At 33.6% G+C, this 17,096-nt stretch overlaps 1 protein-coding gene across 1 annotated transcript in view; it reads right to left on the minus strand.

Moving 5' to 3' along the window:
• The window catches only part of VEGFC (vascular endothelial growth factor C), a 117,192-nt gene that overhangs the window by 30,421 nt on the left and 69,675 nt on the right, over window positions 1–17,096 (minus strand). Inside the window, exons 2-3 of the mRNA XM_012507985.2 lie at window positions 7,164–7,377; window positions 5,405–5,595 (exon numbers count right to left, since the gene is read on the minus strand). Coding sequence (XP_012363439.2) covers window positions 5,405–5,595; window positions 7,164–7,377 — 405 coding nt within the window. The remainder of the gene's footprint in view (window positions 1–5,404; window positions 5,596–7,163; window positions 7,378–17,096) is intronic.

Below are 17,096 nucleotides of genomic sequence, written 5' to 3' on the forward strand. Positions count from 1 at the left end.
AAAGATTCCATGTGATCTAAAGTAGACAATTTTCTTATAGCAAATATTAAGTACTGAGTAGACTAGGCAAAATTATTTCACCTATATGCAGCTTACACTTAGCACTAAATGCTCATCTTACCCCTGGCCCCTTGAAATTTCTTTTCTTTCTTTTTTTTTTTTTTTTTTTTTGAGGCAGGGTCTGGCTCTGTCACCCAGGCTGGAGTGCAGTGGTGCAATCTCTACTCACTGCAGCCTCTGCCTTCCAGGCTCCAGCAATCCTCCCACTTCAGCTACCTCCTGCGTAGCTGGGACTACAGGTGCACAACACCACGCCTGGCTAATTTTTATACTTTTATGGGGAGACAGGGTTTCACTATGTTGCCCAGGCTGGTCTCCAATTCCTAAGCTCAAGAGATCTGCCTGTCTTGGCATCCCAAAATGCTGGGATTACAGGTGTAAGCCACCATGCCCAGCCAAGCCTTGCAATTTCTAAAGCCTAAACCTCTCCAACACCTCCCTCTTGATACAGCAACTTTTATGCTACTGATCATACACACCTACCCTTGAATAAATACTTTCACTCCAATAACCACTGGGTGAATGTGACACCTAATTAGACCAAGGCAGAAAATGAATATGCAATGGTCAAAGAAAAACCACTAATGGTTAATGGAAGACTAAATTTATTTACTTTGCTTACGAACAATGTACTGATTTTCTGTTTTCCAAGTTTAGATTTTACCTAAGGTATGCTTAGGTATCTATTTGGCCCATATGTAAAGTACGCATTTATTTGGTCGACCAATAGTAAGAAAAATATAATGTTGGCTTTTGCTCATATTAACTAATGAATGAGAGAATAAAGAAGAATTTTCTTCCTTATCTGTAAGAGAAACAGATATCTAGATCTATCTACATATATCTCATCTAGATATCTAGATATAGATATATCTAGATATCTGTTTCTTTTACAGATACATATATGTATATCTGTATATACATATACGTATATGTATATATATAAACTTTGTATATATACGTATATATATAAACTTTTAATTTAGGTTTGGGGGTCCATGTGCTGGTTTGTGACATAGGTAAACTTTCATTTTAGGTTTGGGGTTTTAGTTTAGGTTTGGGGTTTTATTTTTGGTTTGGGGGTCCATGTGTATGTTTGTGACATAGGTACACTTTTATTTTAGGTTTGGGGTTTTATTTTAGGTTTGGGGGTCCATGTGCAGCTTTGTGACATAGGTAAACTTTTATTTCAGGTTTGGGGTTTTATTTTAGGTTTGAGGGTCCATGTGCAGGTTTGTGATACAGGTAAACTCATATCATGGGGGTTGTTGCACAGATTATTTCATCACCCAGGAATTAAGCCCAGTACCCAATCTTTTCTGTTCCTCTCCAGAAACAGGTATTTTTTAAAAGATCAAGCTAGGCCGGGCGCGGTGGCTCACGCTTGTAATCCCAGCACTTTGGGAGGCCGAGGCGGGCAGATCACTAGGTCAGGAGATCAAGACCATGGTGAAACCCCGTCTCTACTAAAAATACAAAAAAAAAAAAAATCAGCCGGGCGTGGTGGCGGGCGCCTGTTAGTCCCAGCTACTCGGAGAGCCTGAGGCAGGAGAATGAACCCGGGAGGCAGAGCTTGCAGTGAGCCGAGATCACGCCACTGCACTCCAGCCTGGGCGACAGAGCGAGACTCCGTCTCAAAAAAAAAAAAAAAAAAAAAAAAAAGATCAAGCTAAATTGATAGCGTAAACTTTTGTTTGGCAAAAAGACTCATTATTTGAAAATTCCACAAGTGTGTTAATCAGCTATTTTATTATTAATAATCTTCAAGGCAGCAGTTTTAAAGACTGGTTTAAAGGAAAAAGGCTAGGGGTCAGGGAACCAACTCCCTAAAACTGTGGGGGAAAATGCTATGGATGTGTCTGTATTTTCATTTGTTCTCATGAAAGCGTCCACAGTTTTTATGTGATACTAAAAGAGATTTGTGCACTGATTCTGTGGTAGGCACTGGGATAAGTAGTGAACAGACCCGTTTTTGCCTTTGTGGAGGAGGGAGACATTAATCAAGTAATAATGACTACATAACTATAAACTATGGGATTACAGGCTGTAATAAATACTATTTTAAAAGTATGGGAAACTATAAAGCTTTTACTACAAATATTGGGTCTAATCTAAATAGGTCAGAAAGTCTTGCCTGAGGCCTTGCCAAAGCCACTTGTCACCCAAACTGAGATCTGAAGAGCTAGCACCTCAGGAAAGAGGAGACAGGAAGGCCAGGTTAACTTAAAGGTGTGTGTACAAGGGCCCAGGACCAGAGCAAACACGATGATGCCCAGGAATTGGAGAAAGTCTGGAGCATTGGAAGTACAAGATCAAGAATTGTTACATTAGATGATGCTGAAGAGGGGCTATAGGGCAGAGATCGCAGGTTGTGATAAAGATGTGGTCTTAAAAATCCTGCATGTTCTCATTTATGTGGGAGCTAAATGAGTGGATCTCATGGAGGTAGAGAGAAGAATACGATTATCAGAGGCTGGGAAGGGTAAGGGTAGGGAGGATGGAGAGAGGATGGTTGAGGGGTACAAAAGCACAGTTAAATAGAAGGAGTAAGTTTTTAGTATTCAATAGTACATCAGGGAAATTGTAGTGAACAACAATATATTGTATATTTTTTAAAAAGCTGCAAGAGAAGAACTGTAGTGTTCCCAATAGAAAGAAAAGATAAATGTTTGAGATGAGATGGATATACCAATTACCCTGATTTGAACATTACACATTTTGTACAGGTATCAACATATCACACATGACCCTAAAATATGTACAACTATGATGTATCAATAAATATAACCTTTAAGAAAGATTTTTGTCTTATTTTAGGAGCAATGGGAAATCACTGAAAGGCCTTTATGCTGGAGACTGACATCAGATCTGTGGGGTTTTTTTTTTGTTTTTGAAACAGGGTCATGCTCTGTCACCCAGGCTGGGAGTGCAGTGGTGCAATCCTAGCACACTGCAGCCCTGAACTCCTGGGCTCCAGCGATCCTCGTGCCTCTGCCTCCTCAGCAGCTGAGACCGCAGGTGTGAGCCACCATGCCTAGCCATAGATTTGGATCTATGTTTTTAAAAAATATGCCTGAAAGTAATTTATAGAAAAGATTATGAAGAAAGGAAATGGAAGGAGGAAGAGCAGAGGGAAGGTTATGTCATTAGTTGGAAAGAGTATCCAAAGTACCTTGGTTTACTATTTGATTTAAATCAAATACCATATTAGGAATATAATCCAGAATATGTCATATTGCATAACTGAATTATTTTAAAATACAAATTGTTAACGGCATTCCAAAAATTGTATATTTCAATTCCTAAATCATCCATATTTATTTTCTCTAACTTTAAAAGGAAATGACATTTTTCTCAAGAGACTCAGCATACGAAAATTCCTCTTAAGAGGTTTGGCTTGAAGATAAAAACAACATTTTAATTATTAATATGTTTTAAAAATGAATATTACCTTTCAAAGAATATCTGCTTGGCCTAAGTATTTCTATTTAATTTATTTTAAAGGACGCAGTTCTAAAATTTAGAGGATTTTAAAGAATCCTGTTTTATTTCAGGGTTATGATAAAATACATAATACCAATAAAACCTGTTAAAGTAGTATTAATTTATTTAGAATAGTAAATACAAAACTATAATGTCTTATTGTTTATTTTATTGTTGTTTGATAAAGATTCGGGGAGGATAAATGAACTAAGGATAACTTTTGCTATGCCCAATAGTACAATTATAGTCTATTAAAAATATTAGAATTTTGGCTGCCACTGAAATATTATCATGTTCCCACAACTGTACATTTTTCTGGTAAAATTTCTAAATGCAGGACTATATTTAGAGTCATACTGTTTTCCTTGAGAACACATGTTGGAATGACCCCTACATTATTTTGCTGTGCTTTTAGGAAATAATCAGAATGAACTGCATCTGGCTAAGCTTAATATGATACTAAAAGAAATGATAGAAGGCCCCAAAGCATCACCTTTTAATTTTTTTTTAACCTTTACAGTTGAGGCGAGGCAAGCTGAATAGAAAATTTAGCTTTATAATTTATTTTTTGTTTCTTCTTGCAAGTCTTAATCTAAAATGGCTTGTTTCTTTATCAATTGGGTGAGCAATATAAAGAAACTCAATTTTTGAAAAGAAAGCAATTAATTTGGGTTGTATAATAAGGCAATGTCTCCAAACTCAGAGGCCAAATGGTCGTAACAGTAAAAATTTTAGAAATATTCAACTAGCTGTAAAAATGTAGTTCATGGAATTGAGATAGTAATCTTAACTGATTTCTATTAATATTATATTGAAATAAGAGTAGGTTTTATTACTGAAAACCATGTAGATCAGCTAAAGTTTGCATAAAATTAAAATGCTAATTTTCTGTCATACCACATCATACAAATCAAATCTAACACATCTTTCAAACAATTTCATTTTTCATTCTCCAGGTCAAAGAACAGTTCTGAATTTTGCCAGATTTACGTGTATGAGTCTAACTCCAAAAGCAGCTTGGAAAGGCCATTAGGACAACCACAGTTTTGTCTTTTGGGAGAAGTTTGCTTCAGCCCAGCCCACAGGTCTGGATTTCTCCAAACATTTCTGTTCAGAGGCCAGAGGTGCACACAATTTCAAACAACACTTTCATGGTTATCGCCAGCACATACGCGTGTTCCACAGCCAGCCTCCTCTACCACGTAAGATCCACAAAGTGGGTTTATGTGTCTGGTCCGAAAATCCCTGATCCAAAACCAACCTTAAGAGACATTTCCTGGTTATCAGAAGCTTACCATTTAATGAGATAAACTTCCCAGTTTATTCAAAACATTTGAGATTTAGTGTCAAGAGTTATTTCCTTTGCTTTCCACAGGAAGACAATAAATGTCTTCAGTGAGATGGCTTATTTCAATACTATACCACTGTTTCACAGAACACACGCATTTAATTTTACACTTTGAATAATGTTTGCACTGTTATCTCCACCATCCGAAAACTTACCCATTTAAAAGTATTTTATTGCCAAATGAACATGTTTATTCTTAAAGATCAACACACACATACACACATACATGTACACACATACATATGTATATTTATTGTTTTCTTCATGAGGCTTTGACTCCACTATATGAAGAGTTTGCAAAGCAATAAAGCATCAATTACTTTCTTTGTGACACTGTGTTGTCAAAAACACAAAATACTGAAAAATTGACTTCATTCCCCTAAGGAAAATATAAGAGACCCTGAGTTGAAACAAGTTACTTTAAAGCAACCAGAAGTTTAAACACATCATCCCCAAAGTTAAAGGTTCTGATTGCGGGGGCTCTCACGGGTAGCAGGAATGGGCAATACCCACCGTCTTGCTGAGGTAGCTCGTGCTGGTGTTCATGCACTGTAGCCCCTCACTGTTGCAGCAACCCCCACATCTGTAGATGGACACACATGGAGGTTTAAAGAAGGTGTTTGTTGCGACTCCAAACTCCTTCCCCACATCTATACACACCTCCCGTGGCATGCATTGAGTCTTTCTCCACTCATTATCAATACCTGTCAAGTCATAGGGAAATCAGTAAGTTTTATGGAAACCACCAAGATAAAAAAAGTCCACAGCAGCTGCAAATCACTCACATTCGATTTCAGATTTTAACATTTAAGTTCAATATATAACTAAAGAGACAGTTTATAGGATCCTAAATTGACTTGTGAATGACAATATGATATAACACTGAAAAGACAAGCTAAGGATATTTTCTTAAACTCATTTCTATAGCTAGGCAATAAGCAAAATTAGCATTATGCTTTATTAAAAGTACACCAATATCCCACAACACTAATGTTTGGTTTTTCTTTCTTAGCAAAATGGTAATTTAATATATGAATGTTTATAAGATGTGCAGAGAGAGTCATGTTCATTCTCTATAGTATGGGCCATTTTTGTGCTCTCAATGCAAATATAAATATAATTTTATTTTTCTTTAAAACTGAGTTGCATATGAGAAGACAGCTAGGGTTTTAGGTTCAAGTCAAAAATCCTTTTCAGGTGGACTATTTGGCAACCTTGGGTAATGTCGTGGCCGCAGCTACGTGAAATGCAAGGCTATTTTCCACCAACTGGGACTCATTCTGAACTTTCTTCAGCAAAGTCAGTGTTTCCTATCCCTTTTAGCTCTCCTCGGGAATTTTGTTTCTGATGAGTTAGTAGCTTACCTATAATACTGTTGATTTTTTAAATTCTGCATTACAAATAATGTACTTCCTAAGTATACTAGTTTATTTCTCCCATATTTCCCCTAAAATAGAATTTTTGGAAAAGGACATAAACTATTGGTTATACAACCATGAAGCCATTTTGTTTGCCTCTGTTCTCAAAATACTTTCCAATATCAAACTTTTATAGCGATTAAGAGCTACCAACTGAAGGCAAGTATGTTTTTAAATTACTCCACCACTTTTTAATTTTTTTTAATAGAGATGAGGTCTTGCTGTGTTGTTCAGGCTGGTCTCTGACTCTGGCTTCAAGCAATCCTCCCACTTTGGCCTCCCAAAGTTCTCGGATTACAGATATGAGCCTCTGTGTCCAGTCCTATCCCCACCAATTGATGCTATGACATTTTATGCAACATGATCATTTTCTGTGAAGCTTCATCCTAGATACCTCATCAGCTTAAGTCCCGCTCTGAGCCAGTTATCTATGAAGCAGCAAGGCAACGAGTGACATCTGAAAAGGTGATTTCAAATGAAGCATTTCTCCATCCAAATCAGATAGCAAATTAACATATAATTATTTGATAAGATAAAGAATGTTTAAGTTATTAAACAGATATAGTGTGTAAAATATAGCCATCTGTTTTAAAATTTTCCAATGGCTATCACCTGAAAAAATTAATGTGTGTTGTTTATGCATGGACCTATCTATCTCATATTTTACGAAGTCATCTTAATACTCAAAGTGAAATCATAAAATGTTCTGTTTTGAAGTAATTCTTTATTTTCTATTTGCTTTCTTCCTTAAAGGTGTATTTGGTGATACAAACACTGAAATTAAAGAACCAGGCTGGCAACTTCTACTGGTTTGATACATAAGGCTTACTATACATTTTATTTCCCACACTTACTTTTCAGGATCTCTGTATTATAATGTGCTGCAGCAAATTTTATAGTCTCTTCTGTCCTTGAGTTGAGATTGGCCTGTTCTCTGTTATGCTGCCAGCCTCCTTTCCTTAGCTGACACTTGTACATTTTCCAATATTCTGGGTAGAGTACAGTCATGAGTTCATCTACACTGGACACAGACCGTAACTGCTCCTCCAGATCTTTGCTTGCATAAGCCTGTCAAAGAAAAATGCAAGATCAATGACTTACCAGCTTAAGGGATTTAGAAACAAATGCACTATAAAACGGTTAGGTTTAATAATATCTATGCTCTGTTCCCTAACACAAATATTATTAATTACTCCTAAATTACTTCACTTTCCTTGGTAAAATTATATTTGTATTTTAATTGGTATGAACCAAAACAACTAAAAATATATATTTTGTTGTTAGGAAAAAAATTTTGTGATATAATTTTAAAATATTTTTAAAGTAGCTTATTTGTTTTATTCATAGCTCTTTCAAATAATTGGTCAATTTGTATGTTTGAAAATGTATTCATTTGTATCACTCTACTAAACAGACAAAGTTACACTGAAATCCACCCTAATGCTTTGATTTATTTTTAGTTACCTTCAACAATACAATATAATTAAGCAGGATGCTTGAGAGTAGGAATTTTACTTTCATGGGAGCTATTTTAGAACAAATAATCATATGAAGAAAGGAATTTCAACAACATTGTCACAGTAAGATTTATATTTTGGCAGAGTCTCTCAATATTTAAAAGAAAATTTTATCATCAAGATTAATACCACCTTCATAGAAATGAAATAGTTCAGAGAACACTAAATCTTCTTATTGATGGCAACTGCATATATAAGTGTACTCATTTAAGTAGAACATTCCAAATTATATTTTAGTAGTTACCATATCTAAGAAATAAATACAATTTTTTTCTAAATTATACTTTAGAATTAGGAAAAAGGAAACTTGTATAGCTTTATCTATCTGCCAGGTAAAATACAACATCAGTTGTTTATTTTTTATTGTCATGATTATCCCATCTTCTAAATATATAAGTAAATACTTTGGACACTTGTTCTCAAAGTTTAGTGGGAATAAGAGTTAATGAACGAACTGTCAGAAATGCAGGTAACTGTCCCTTACCTCTCCATGGTTTCTTGGATGGATCAAGAACCTACATTTTAACAAATTATAGTTTTTCCTGTCTAATTTTTGAAGCACAAAATGAACAAATTTGCCTTAAAATCTAAATCTTATTTAATCTGAAAAGTATTTTTCACTTCTATTTTTAAATTCTATGTAAGTGATTTTTGTACCATATATTGAGAAACATAATCTAATCTCATTTTTTAATCTCATTATAACAGAGCCTCCTAAAAATAAAACAGTCAATTACTAATATGAAATGTGTTGTTCCCTATTAGATAATGAAGTTGGCTGTGAATGTTGAGTTTACCCTTTTGCTACCATTTATGATGTGATTTGAGTATATCACTTAATCTCTATAGGTCTATGTTAGAAAAATATTTATATTATTCCATTACTTTCTGAAGTATATGGGATGATTCCTGATACACCATACAACCATACAAAATCTACTGAATACGGGAAGGGTGGAGGTGGAGAGGAGATCTTAGTTTAAATGCGAGTTACAAAACATTCTCTCACAGTTTCCCAATTAGATGTTTATAAAATATTTGACAAAAAAACTCACTTATGACACAAAATTCAAAACTCAAAAATGTTTCAGAATCTAAAAAGGTTACTACTGAAGGGAAAATTTATAAAAGTGATTATAAAAATAACACAATATGTGAGGTGATGGATATGTTAACATGATTATGATAATCATTTCACAACATATATGTACAGCAAAATATCACATCACATACCTTAAATATATACCATTTTTATTTGTCAGTCACACCTCAATAATTTTGGAAAAAAAACTGTACAGGTGTACTTGTGGTCACTGTTACCTGCAGTGAAATGTCACAGATCAGTTTTTGTTTGTCTCTGCTTGTTGAATAGCCCTAGAAGAGAAGGAGCAATAGGGACCTGTGTGTGATTGGACGGTTCCTGGAACTCTCCGCTATAAGTCAGCTGGGATTAAAGACAGGTTGTGACCTAGACTGATCACATCAATTTCCATAACAGGCCTGCATGTTCAGCCTAGCAAGAGGAGCTGCCATACAACATCCTTACACAATATAATAGAAGGTATTCACCAAACTGTTAAGAAAGGGATGATGGTAGACAGAGACTTTCAATTAAGTATTATTTGAAGTTTTAAGACAAACAAATCAGTACTGTAAAACTTCGAAATGAGAAATAACTATAACAATATTTATATTTATTTAAAAAAACACTGTTCCTCAATAGATCAGCTGGAGAAAAACATAAGCATAACATTCACAATAGAGAAAATGCAATATTAAAAAATGAAAAAAAGTAGAAAAGCTATTATATTTATACTCAGGCTGAAAAAGGCCTTTTTAAAGTGAATATAAAATAAAATGAAAATGTTTGTATGGCAGAAAACGCTGCGAACAAATTAAAAGACAATAAAGTATGAAATTATTTGCAATATACATAATGGATAAAAATGGACTAATATTCTTAAAATACTGCATGAATACACTAACGAAAAATTAAACTGGTGCTTCAGTAGAAAGATGGACAAAGAAGTTGAACTGAATATTAAGAAGAAATATAAATACTACATATTGTATGATGGCAAAAGTGAAAGAAGCTATAATTCTTTTCAATCCTGGTGGGAGTATAAATTTGAACATCTATTCAAGGAAAATGTGGTACTGCAGGTTGAAAGGCCTCTAATACGTGCTCCATTTAGATAGCCAATTCACTGTGGAATAAAATTTCCTATCCAAAAGAAGTGATATAATTCTGTCAGGTACATGTACAAATTCACTGTGCAGCTGTCTATATAATAGTGAATATACAAAGCAATCTAGCAGACTGGGCACAGTGGCTCATGCCTGTAATCCCAACACTTTGGGAGGCCAAGGCAAGTGGATCAGGAAGTCAGGAGTTCCAGACCAGCATGGCCAATGCAGTGAAACCCCATCTCTACTAAAAATACAAAAATTAGTTGGGCATGGGGGTGTGCGCCTGTAATCCCAGCTACTCAGGAGGCTGAGGCAAGAGAATTGCTTGAACCCGGGAGGCAGAGGTTGCTATGAGCTGAGATCACACCACTGCACTCCAGCCTGAGAAACAGAGTGAGACTCCCATCTCAAAAAAAAAAAAAGCAACCTATATAGACAATAATAAAGAATTGATGAGATAATTTATAGTAAAAACAGAAATTAGAACAGAAAGGAATGTAATAAAACTATAAGATGTTGATATAGAAGTATAACTTAGATATGCAAAGAGGTTCATGATATATTCTATGACAAAGTAGGATACACAATTTATATACTACATACACACACAGAAGGATCATATATACATTTAAAACATAATCTTTTCACAAAATAAAATTTATATATAGATTGCATAAGTGTGTGAGTAGTGTTAAGAGTAAAAGATATGCAACATAAAAAATAGTTATCTTCTCTGAATTACAGGATTAAGGTAATCATGCTCTTCTTTATACATTTCTGTATTTTAAGTTTTAAATGATGAACATACGTAACTTCCTATAACCAAAACAAAAGGTTTAAAGTAATCATACCTGAGCATTTTGGGAGGCCATATTATTAGCTCTCATTTTACCCTTTCATTTACTTCACTGCTCTTATTTCTGCATAGAGCATGCCTCTATATATTATTTAATTTACACTAATCATTGGCAAAAGTAGTCTATGGCAGATAAATGAAATACAAATGGCTTGATGATTGAGCAATTAATTCGCTTTTTCTCACTAGACTGTAATGATTATACTGGTGTGGAAGGAAAAGAAGCTTTAGTATCAAAAGACCCAGAAATACCTAATGTAAATGACGAGTTGATGGGTGTAGCAAACCAGCATGGCACATGTATACCTATGTAACAAACCTCCACGTTGTGCACATGTACCCCAGAACTTAAAGTATTAAAAAAAACCCATATTTCTATCTTTGCTGCAGATCATATTTAATTGAGTAAGATTAGACTTCTCTCTTTGAACTTCATTTTACTCTGTAAAATGGGAATAACAATATCTTTCTCACAGAGTTTTCGTGGTGATCCAAATAGACATTTGATATACAAGTATAATATGACTCTTGTAGCCAGAGTGGAATTGTCATTATAACATCCTTAGGGAACAAAAGCACAGTACAGAGATTATCAGATCAGCATTTTCACTCTAAATGACTAGTAACCTAGGAAGTGAGCATTGTCCCCTAACTGATAGGGTTGTTTAGTGAATATCTCAGTGAATAGTGACAGGACTGTTTACAACCTAACCACGGCACATTCACATTCACATTCACATTCTAGTTTGGAAGAATCTGAAGAGGTCCCAGTAAACTAGAATGAGTTCTGAGCCATAGACATACCAAAATCTTTCAAGTGGATGTGTTATGCATATGAAAGTCAAGTTCCTTCCTAATGCTTTCTTGAGCCTTATGTACACCAATGTTTTCTAGAACACTGAGGTCATTTGTTTGAACATTAATATATTCCTTTATCTTTCAAAGGATTTGGTGCAGTTTAAAATAGAGAGTGCCTTAAAATGGATGCTAAACTGTAATAAAAACTTCAACCAATGTAAAAGTTAATCTAATTTCGCATTCCAACTTGGATGGATCAATTAGGAGGTACTAGTAACTACTAGTAATCGTCAGCATTTATGCATTAGCAAACAGCAACCTACATGATATTCAGTGGAGGAGTCTGAGATGCTATGGAAGCCAAAGCTGAGTGTGCAATGACAACGTCAGGGAGCTACAGAGAATCGGGAGTCATTCCTGATTCCTAAAAGGCATTCCCTTCTGACTTAACAGAAGAAGGATGATACAAGATACCTCTTTCTGGGAGAAATTACAAGATGACAAAGAGTTTTGGGGTTTCTCCTGCACTCTATAACTCTCTTTGGTTATGAAGAGTCATAACATGAGATGAGCACTTAGGGGAGAATTGACAACTTTATGTTTTACACACATAATTATTGTTTTTTTAAAAAAACTATTTTTTCTCTTGCTTCTCTACTTTGACTTGGGGTTGTGCAGATGCCCATTAGGGAGAAGGCACAAGTGCATGCAAGTTGTCCTACTTGTAATATCCCAGAGAGTCAGTAATAAGTGGGAAGCAGAAGAGGCATCTAGGATTAATACCATTCATGGTTCTGGACTTGCTAATGAATGGCATTTAAAATCTATAAAAATCTTTTAAAAATCTATGAAACCAATGCCAACAGTCTCTTCAAATAACTGTCTTAACGACCATGTTATATATAAATGTGACATATTTAATAATTTTATGAAGTTGAAAATCAGGTGGAAATGCATAGACTTGAATTATGAAAAATGTTCTTTTACCTAGGAGCATATTCTCATCAAATAATAATAATCAGAATTGAAATAATAGGCAAGAATAGATCAAAAGAAACGTCTGATCACAATATAAGCCAAGTATCCTTATCCAAAATGCTTGGGATTAGAAGTGTTTTGGATTTTGGATTTGTTTGTTTTTGAAATAGCTGTATTTTACTGGTTGAGCAACCCTAATCCAAAAATCCAAAATCCAAAATGCTTCAATGAGCATTTCCTTTGAAGTCAAGTTAATACTCAAAGAGTTTCATATTTTGGAGCACTTTGGATTTTGGAGTTTTGGAATAGGGATACTCAAACTGTACCGTATTTTCATGAAGTGGCCACAGAGGGTCACAGGCAAGTCTGGTTACTTGTCCAATATATCTGTATTTTGGTGGAGAGGGGAAAAAGAACCTAATGTTCAAACTGGAAAACAAGGAATGTTTATAAATTTTAACTGTCCATATATCTTTAAAAGTTTATGAATTTTTTAACTGTCCATATACTAACTTTAAAAGTCTGACTCAAGTAATACCTCACATTTGAAAAAATGTACATTACAACAGATAATTTTATAAGGTAAAGCATAAGGAGGATTACTTGCTCAAATGGTCAGATTAATAATGTAAGAAATTTACTAAAATGTTTTAAAATGAAATATTTATCATATTATTCATTATACACATCATCTCTGTGTCCTAAGAAAATAAATAGTCAATTGGCATTAATCTCTCATAAGGTAGGTAATAAAGTCAGTAACTCTATACTACCATTAGTTGCTGAGTTATTCTTCCCCTAAAATAGCAAAGAAACTTGCATATTCTCATTCCTTCCTATTTGAAAATGGCAGTTGTATAACAGATGAACTTGTAGGTTCTTTCATTTTCTTCAGCTGTCTATGGTGGGTAAATTTGTACATTTTAAAAATATATTCTAATTATTTAAAATACTTTCTTTTAAGCAAAAATTGGGTCAAGTGGCAGAATAAACAAAATTTTGGATTTGAGAAACCTTCCAATACATAGTTATAAAATTCACTTTTAAAACCCCCTTTGATAGAGAGTCATCGATAAATATGGAAATTCAAACATATCCTTCTAAGGAATAGAGATTTATAAATGTGTCACATAACCTCAGCAAACCATTTTACCTAATGTTTCAGTGAAGGTGTGAGAGTCAGGATTCTTTCACCCTCAGACCACCCATCATCCGTGTCTACACCAATTTGATGTGCCACAGATAGGGAACCCTGGAATTAGATACTTAAATTTCAGCTTAATATTGGAAGTTTCTAATTGGAAATTTTAAATTTTAATTTTCAATTGAATTGGTGTCTGAAATGTTCTATTGCAAATGTTGAAAATAATACCATAATAGAGAATAGACTCTTTTTATATCTATTAACAGCATAAAATCTTATTTTTTGTCACTTTTTCTTAGTTTGTTACCTGTTTTAATTAAACACAAAACAAAAAAAATTATCAAAATCTAAGTAGGCTCTTAGGAAATTTTAAATATTCATTTACTCTCTAATGTAATACCAACGTAGACAATCAGTTACTTCTGCGTAATCAACACACTGGAAAACAAAGTACTTTATACACACTGATTTCCTGCACTGAAAACTACTTGCTTGACTTTTCTGGAAGGGGATCCTCATTGATTTCACTTTGGCAAATGGCAAAATAACTTCAGAAATATTAATTCAAACCTTTTTCCCTATATGATTGCAAAAACAGTACTATGTAGGTGAAGCCAAAAATAACAAATGGAATTATTCACTGAATATTAAGGCAATTCCAAGGAACTAAAATGGATTACTTGAATATTCCAATATATAGAACAGTAGAGCAATGGTTCTCAAATCAGGGTTGATTTGCCAATGATAGATCCTCCCCCAACCTTCCAATTACACGGTCCCCTGTTGCTCCTTTTGTTCACTTTTCAGAATCGTGGCACTAGTGAGTAGAGGCCAGGAATGCTGCTAATCATTCTACAAGGCACGGAACATTCCCCTACAGAAAAGGAATTACCCAGGCTAATGTGTCAATAGTGCCGCTATTGGGAAACCTGCAGTTAAGTAAGAGTGGGCCTTGTCAGATGCAATAATTTAGCTGTATAGGTAATTTATTAGCCTCTTAACACATCAGAAAGTTGAAATTTGCTTGAATTTCACCCTGTAAAATCACGTAGAAATGTCAGAATGAGTTAATCTAAAATACCACTAGCAACTAGACTTAGTAAATGTTCTTAGAGAGAATTATTTATTGAACAGGGTAATATATTATTTTCTTTTTACATAGGCATTTCTACACAGTGCTCCTTTGTTTCATAAAGAGAAGAGAATGGAGCAGTTCAGACATAGTATTCCTAGGTAAGTAAATATAAAACATTTCAGAATTATTTTCCTTTGCTTGCCTATAATTTCAAAAACAACCTTATATCTTTTTCAAAAAGGTTTATTCATAAAATTCTTTTGAAATTAAAAAGTGTAATGTGTTATTAAAATATTTATGTTTCATAAAATTTCCTTTCTTCTTTGATATTTTAAAAATCGATGTATGTCAATGCTGTTTAGTATTAAATGTAGTATTAATATTAAAGATGCCATTTTGGAAAAAAACCTAATTAATGAATAAAGTGAACAAATCATGACTATATAGTGTGATCAATTTTTACAAACTGAAAAAATCCCTATAATCATATCTAGATCAAGATACAGAACACTGACCACATCTTAGAAGCTATCTTTATTCTCATTTCTCTTCACAAAATGTAACCAAGAATTGTTGACTTCTACCAACCTAAGCAGTTTTTAGTTTTTCAATTTACATAAGTGAAATCCTATAGTATATAATCTTCAGTGTTTGAGTATTCTTGTTCTCAACCTTATCGTGTAAAGCAGTTGGTTTCCCTGCTGACTGATTTTCCATTACATGAACTACTGCAATTTATTAATCTCTACATGTCTTTTCTCTACATGTTTATTCTCTACATGTCTTTTAATGGACATAATACGCATTTTTATCAGTGGAGGGTGTATAAACAGAAATGGAATTGATGCAGAAATCAGGGCAGTGAAGTAAATGAAAGGGTAAAATGAGAGCTAATAATATGGCCTCCCAAAATGCTCAGGTATAATTACTTAGAACCTTTAGCTTTGGTTATAAAAAGTTACATATATTCATCATTTAAATTTTAAAATACAGAAATGTATAAAGAAGAGCATGATTACCTTAATCCTGTAATTTGTAGAAGATAACTTTTTTGTGTTGCATATCTTTTACTCTTACCACTACATGCACACACATACGCAATCTATATATATACTTTATTTTGTGAAAAGATTATATTTTAAATATATATGATCTGTGTGTGTGTGTAGTATATTAAGTTGTGTATCCTACTTTGTCATAATCATGAACCTCCTTTCATATCTAAGTTATACATCTGTATCATCATCTTATAGTTGTATTACATTCCTTTATGTGCTAATTTGTTTTTACTATAAATTATCTCATCAATTCTTTATTATTGTCTGTATAGGTTGCTTTTTATATTCACTATTATACAGACAGCTGTACAATGAATTTATACATATACCTGACAGAATTATATCACTTCTGTTGGATAGGAAATTTTATTCCAAAGTGAGTTGGCTATCTAAATGGAGCATACATTAAAGGCCTTTCAACTTGCAATACCACATCTTCCTTGAATAGATATACACATTTATACTCCCACCAGGATTGTAAAGAATTATCGTTTCCTTCACTATTACCATCATGCAATATGTAGTATTTATTTATATTTCTTCTTTGTTAATATTCAGTTCAAGTTCTTTGCCCATCTTTCTAATGAAGCACCAGTTTGTTTTTTCATTAGTATATCATGCAATATTTTAAGAGTATTAGTCCATTTTCATCCATTATGTATATTGCAAATAATTTCCTATTTTATTGTCTTTTAATTTGTTGCAGTGTTTTCTGCCATATACATATTTTCATTTTATTTTATGTTCACTTTTAGAAAGGCCTTTTTCAGCCTAAGAGTATAAATAATATAACTTTTCTACTTTTTTTCATTTTTTTATAATGCATTTTCTCTATTGTGAACCACATGACTACATACGTTGTTGGCACTTTTTCTGGATTTTTGGATTTGTTTCATTGATCTTTTTGTCTGACGTTATGCTAAAACCATACTATAACAGCTTTATAATTCCTTGATATTAAGCATATTATTTGGTGTATACCTGTGATAGCACAAATTTTGATAATATTATGGATATACAAAAATTTTTGCAATTTCATATTCTTTTTCTATGACTAATTTCAATTTTGCTTTTGAAAAAAACCTTGGGGTACTTGATGGCATTAAATAATATATGTCAAATGCATAGCCTAGTGCTGTACATGTTGACACTCAAAGATAGCTATAGTTAG

The sequence above is a fragment of the Nomascus leucogenys genome, chromosome 7b, assembly GCF_006542625.1.
Source record: "Nomascus leucogenys isolate Asia chromosome 7b, Asia_NLE_v1, whole genome shotgun sequence".
In the NCBI taxonomy this organism is placed as follows: Eukaryota; Metazoa; Chordata; class Mammalia; order Primates; family Hylobatidae; genus Nomascus; species Nomascus leucogenys.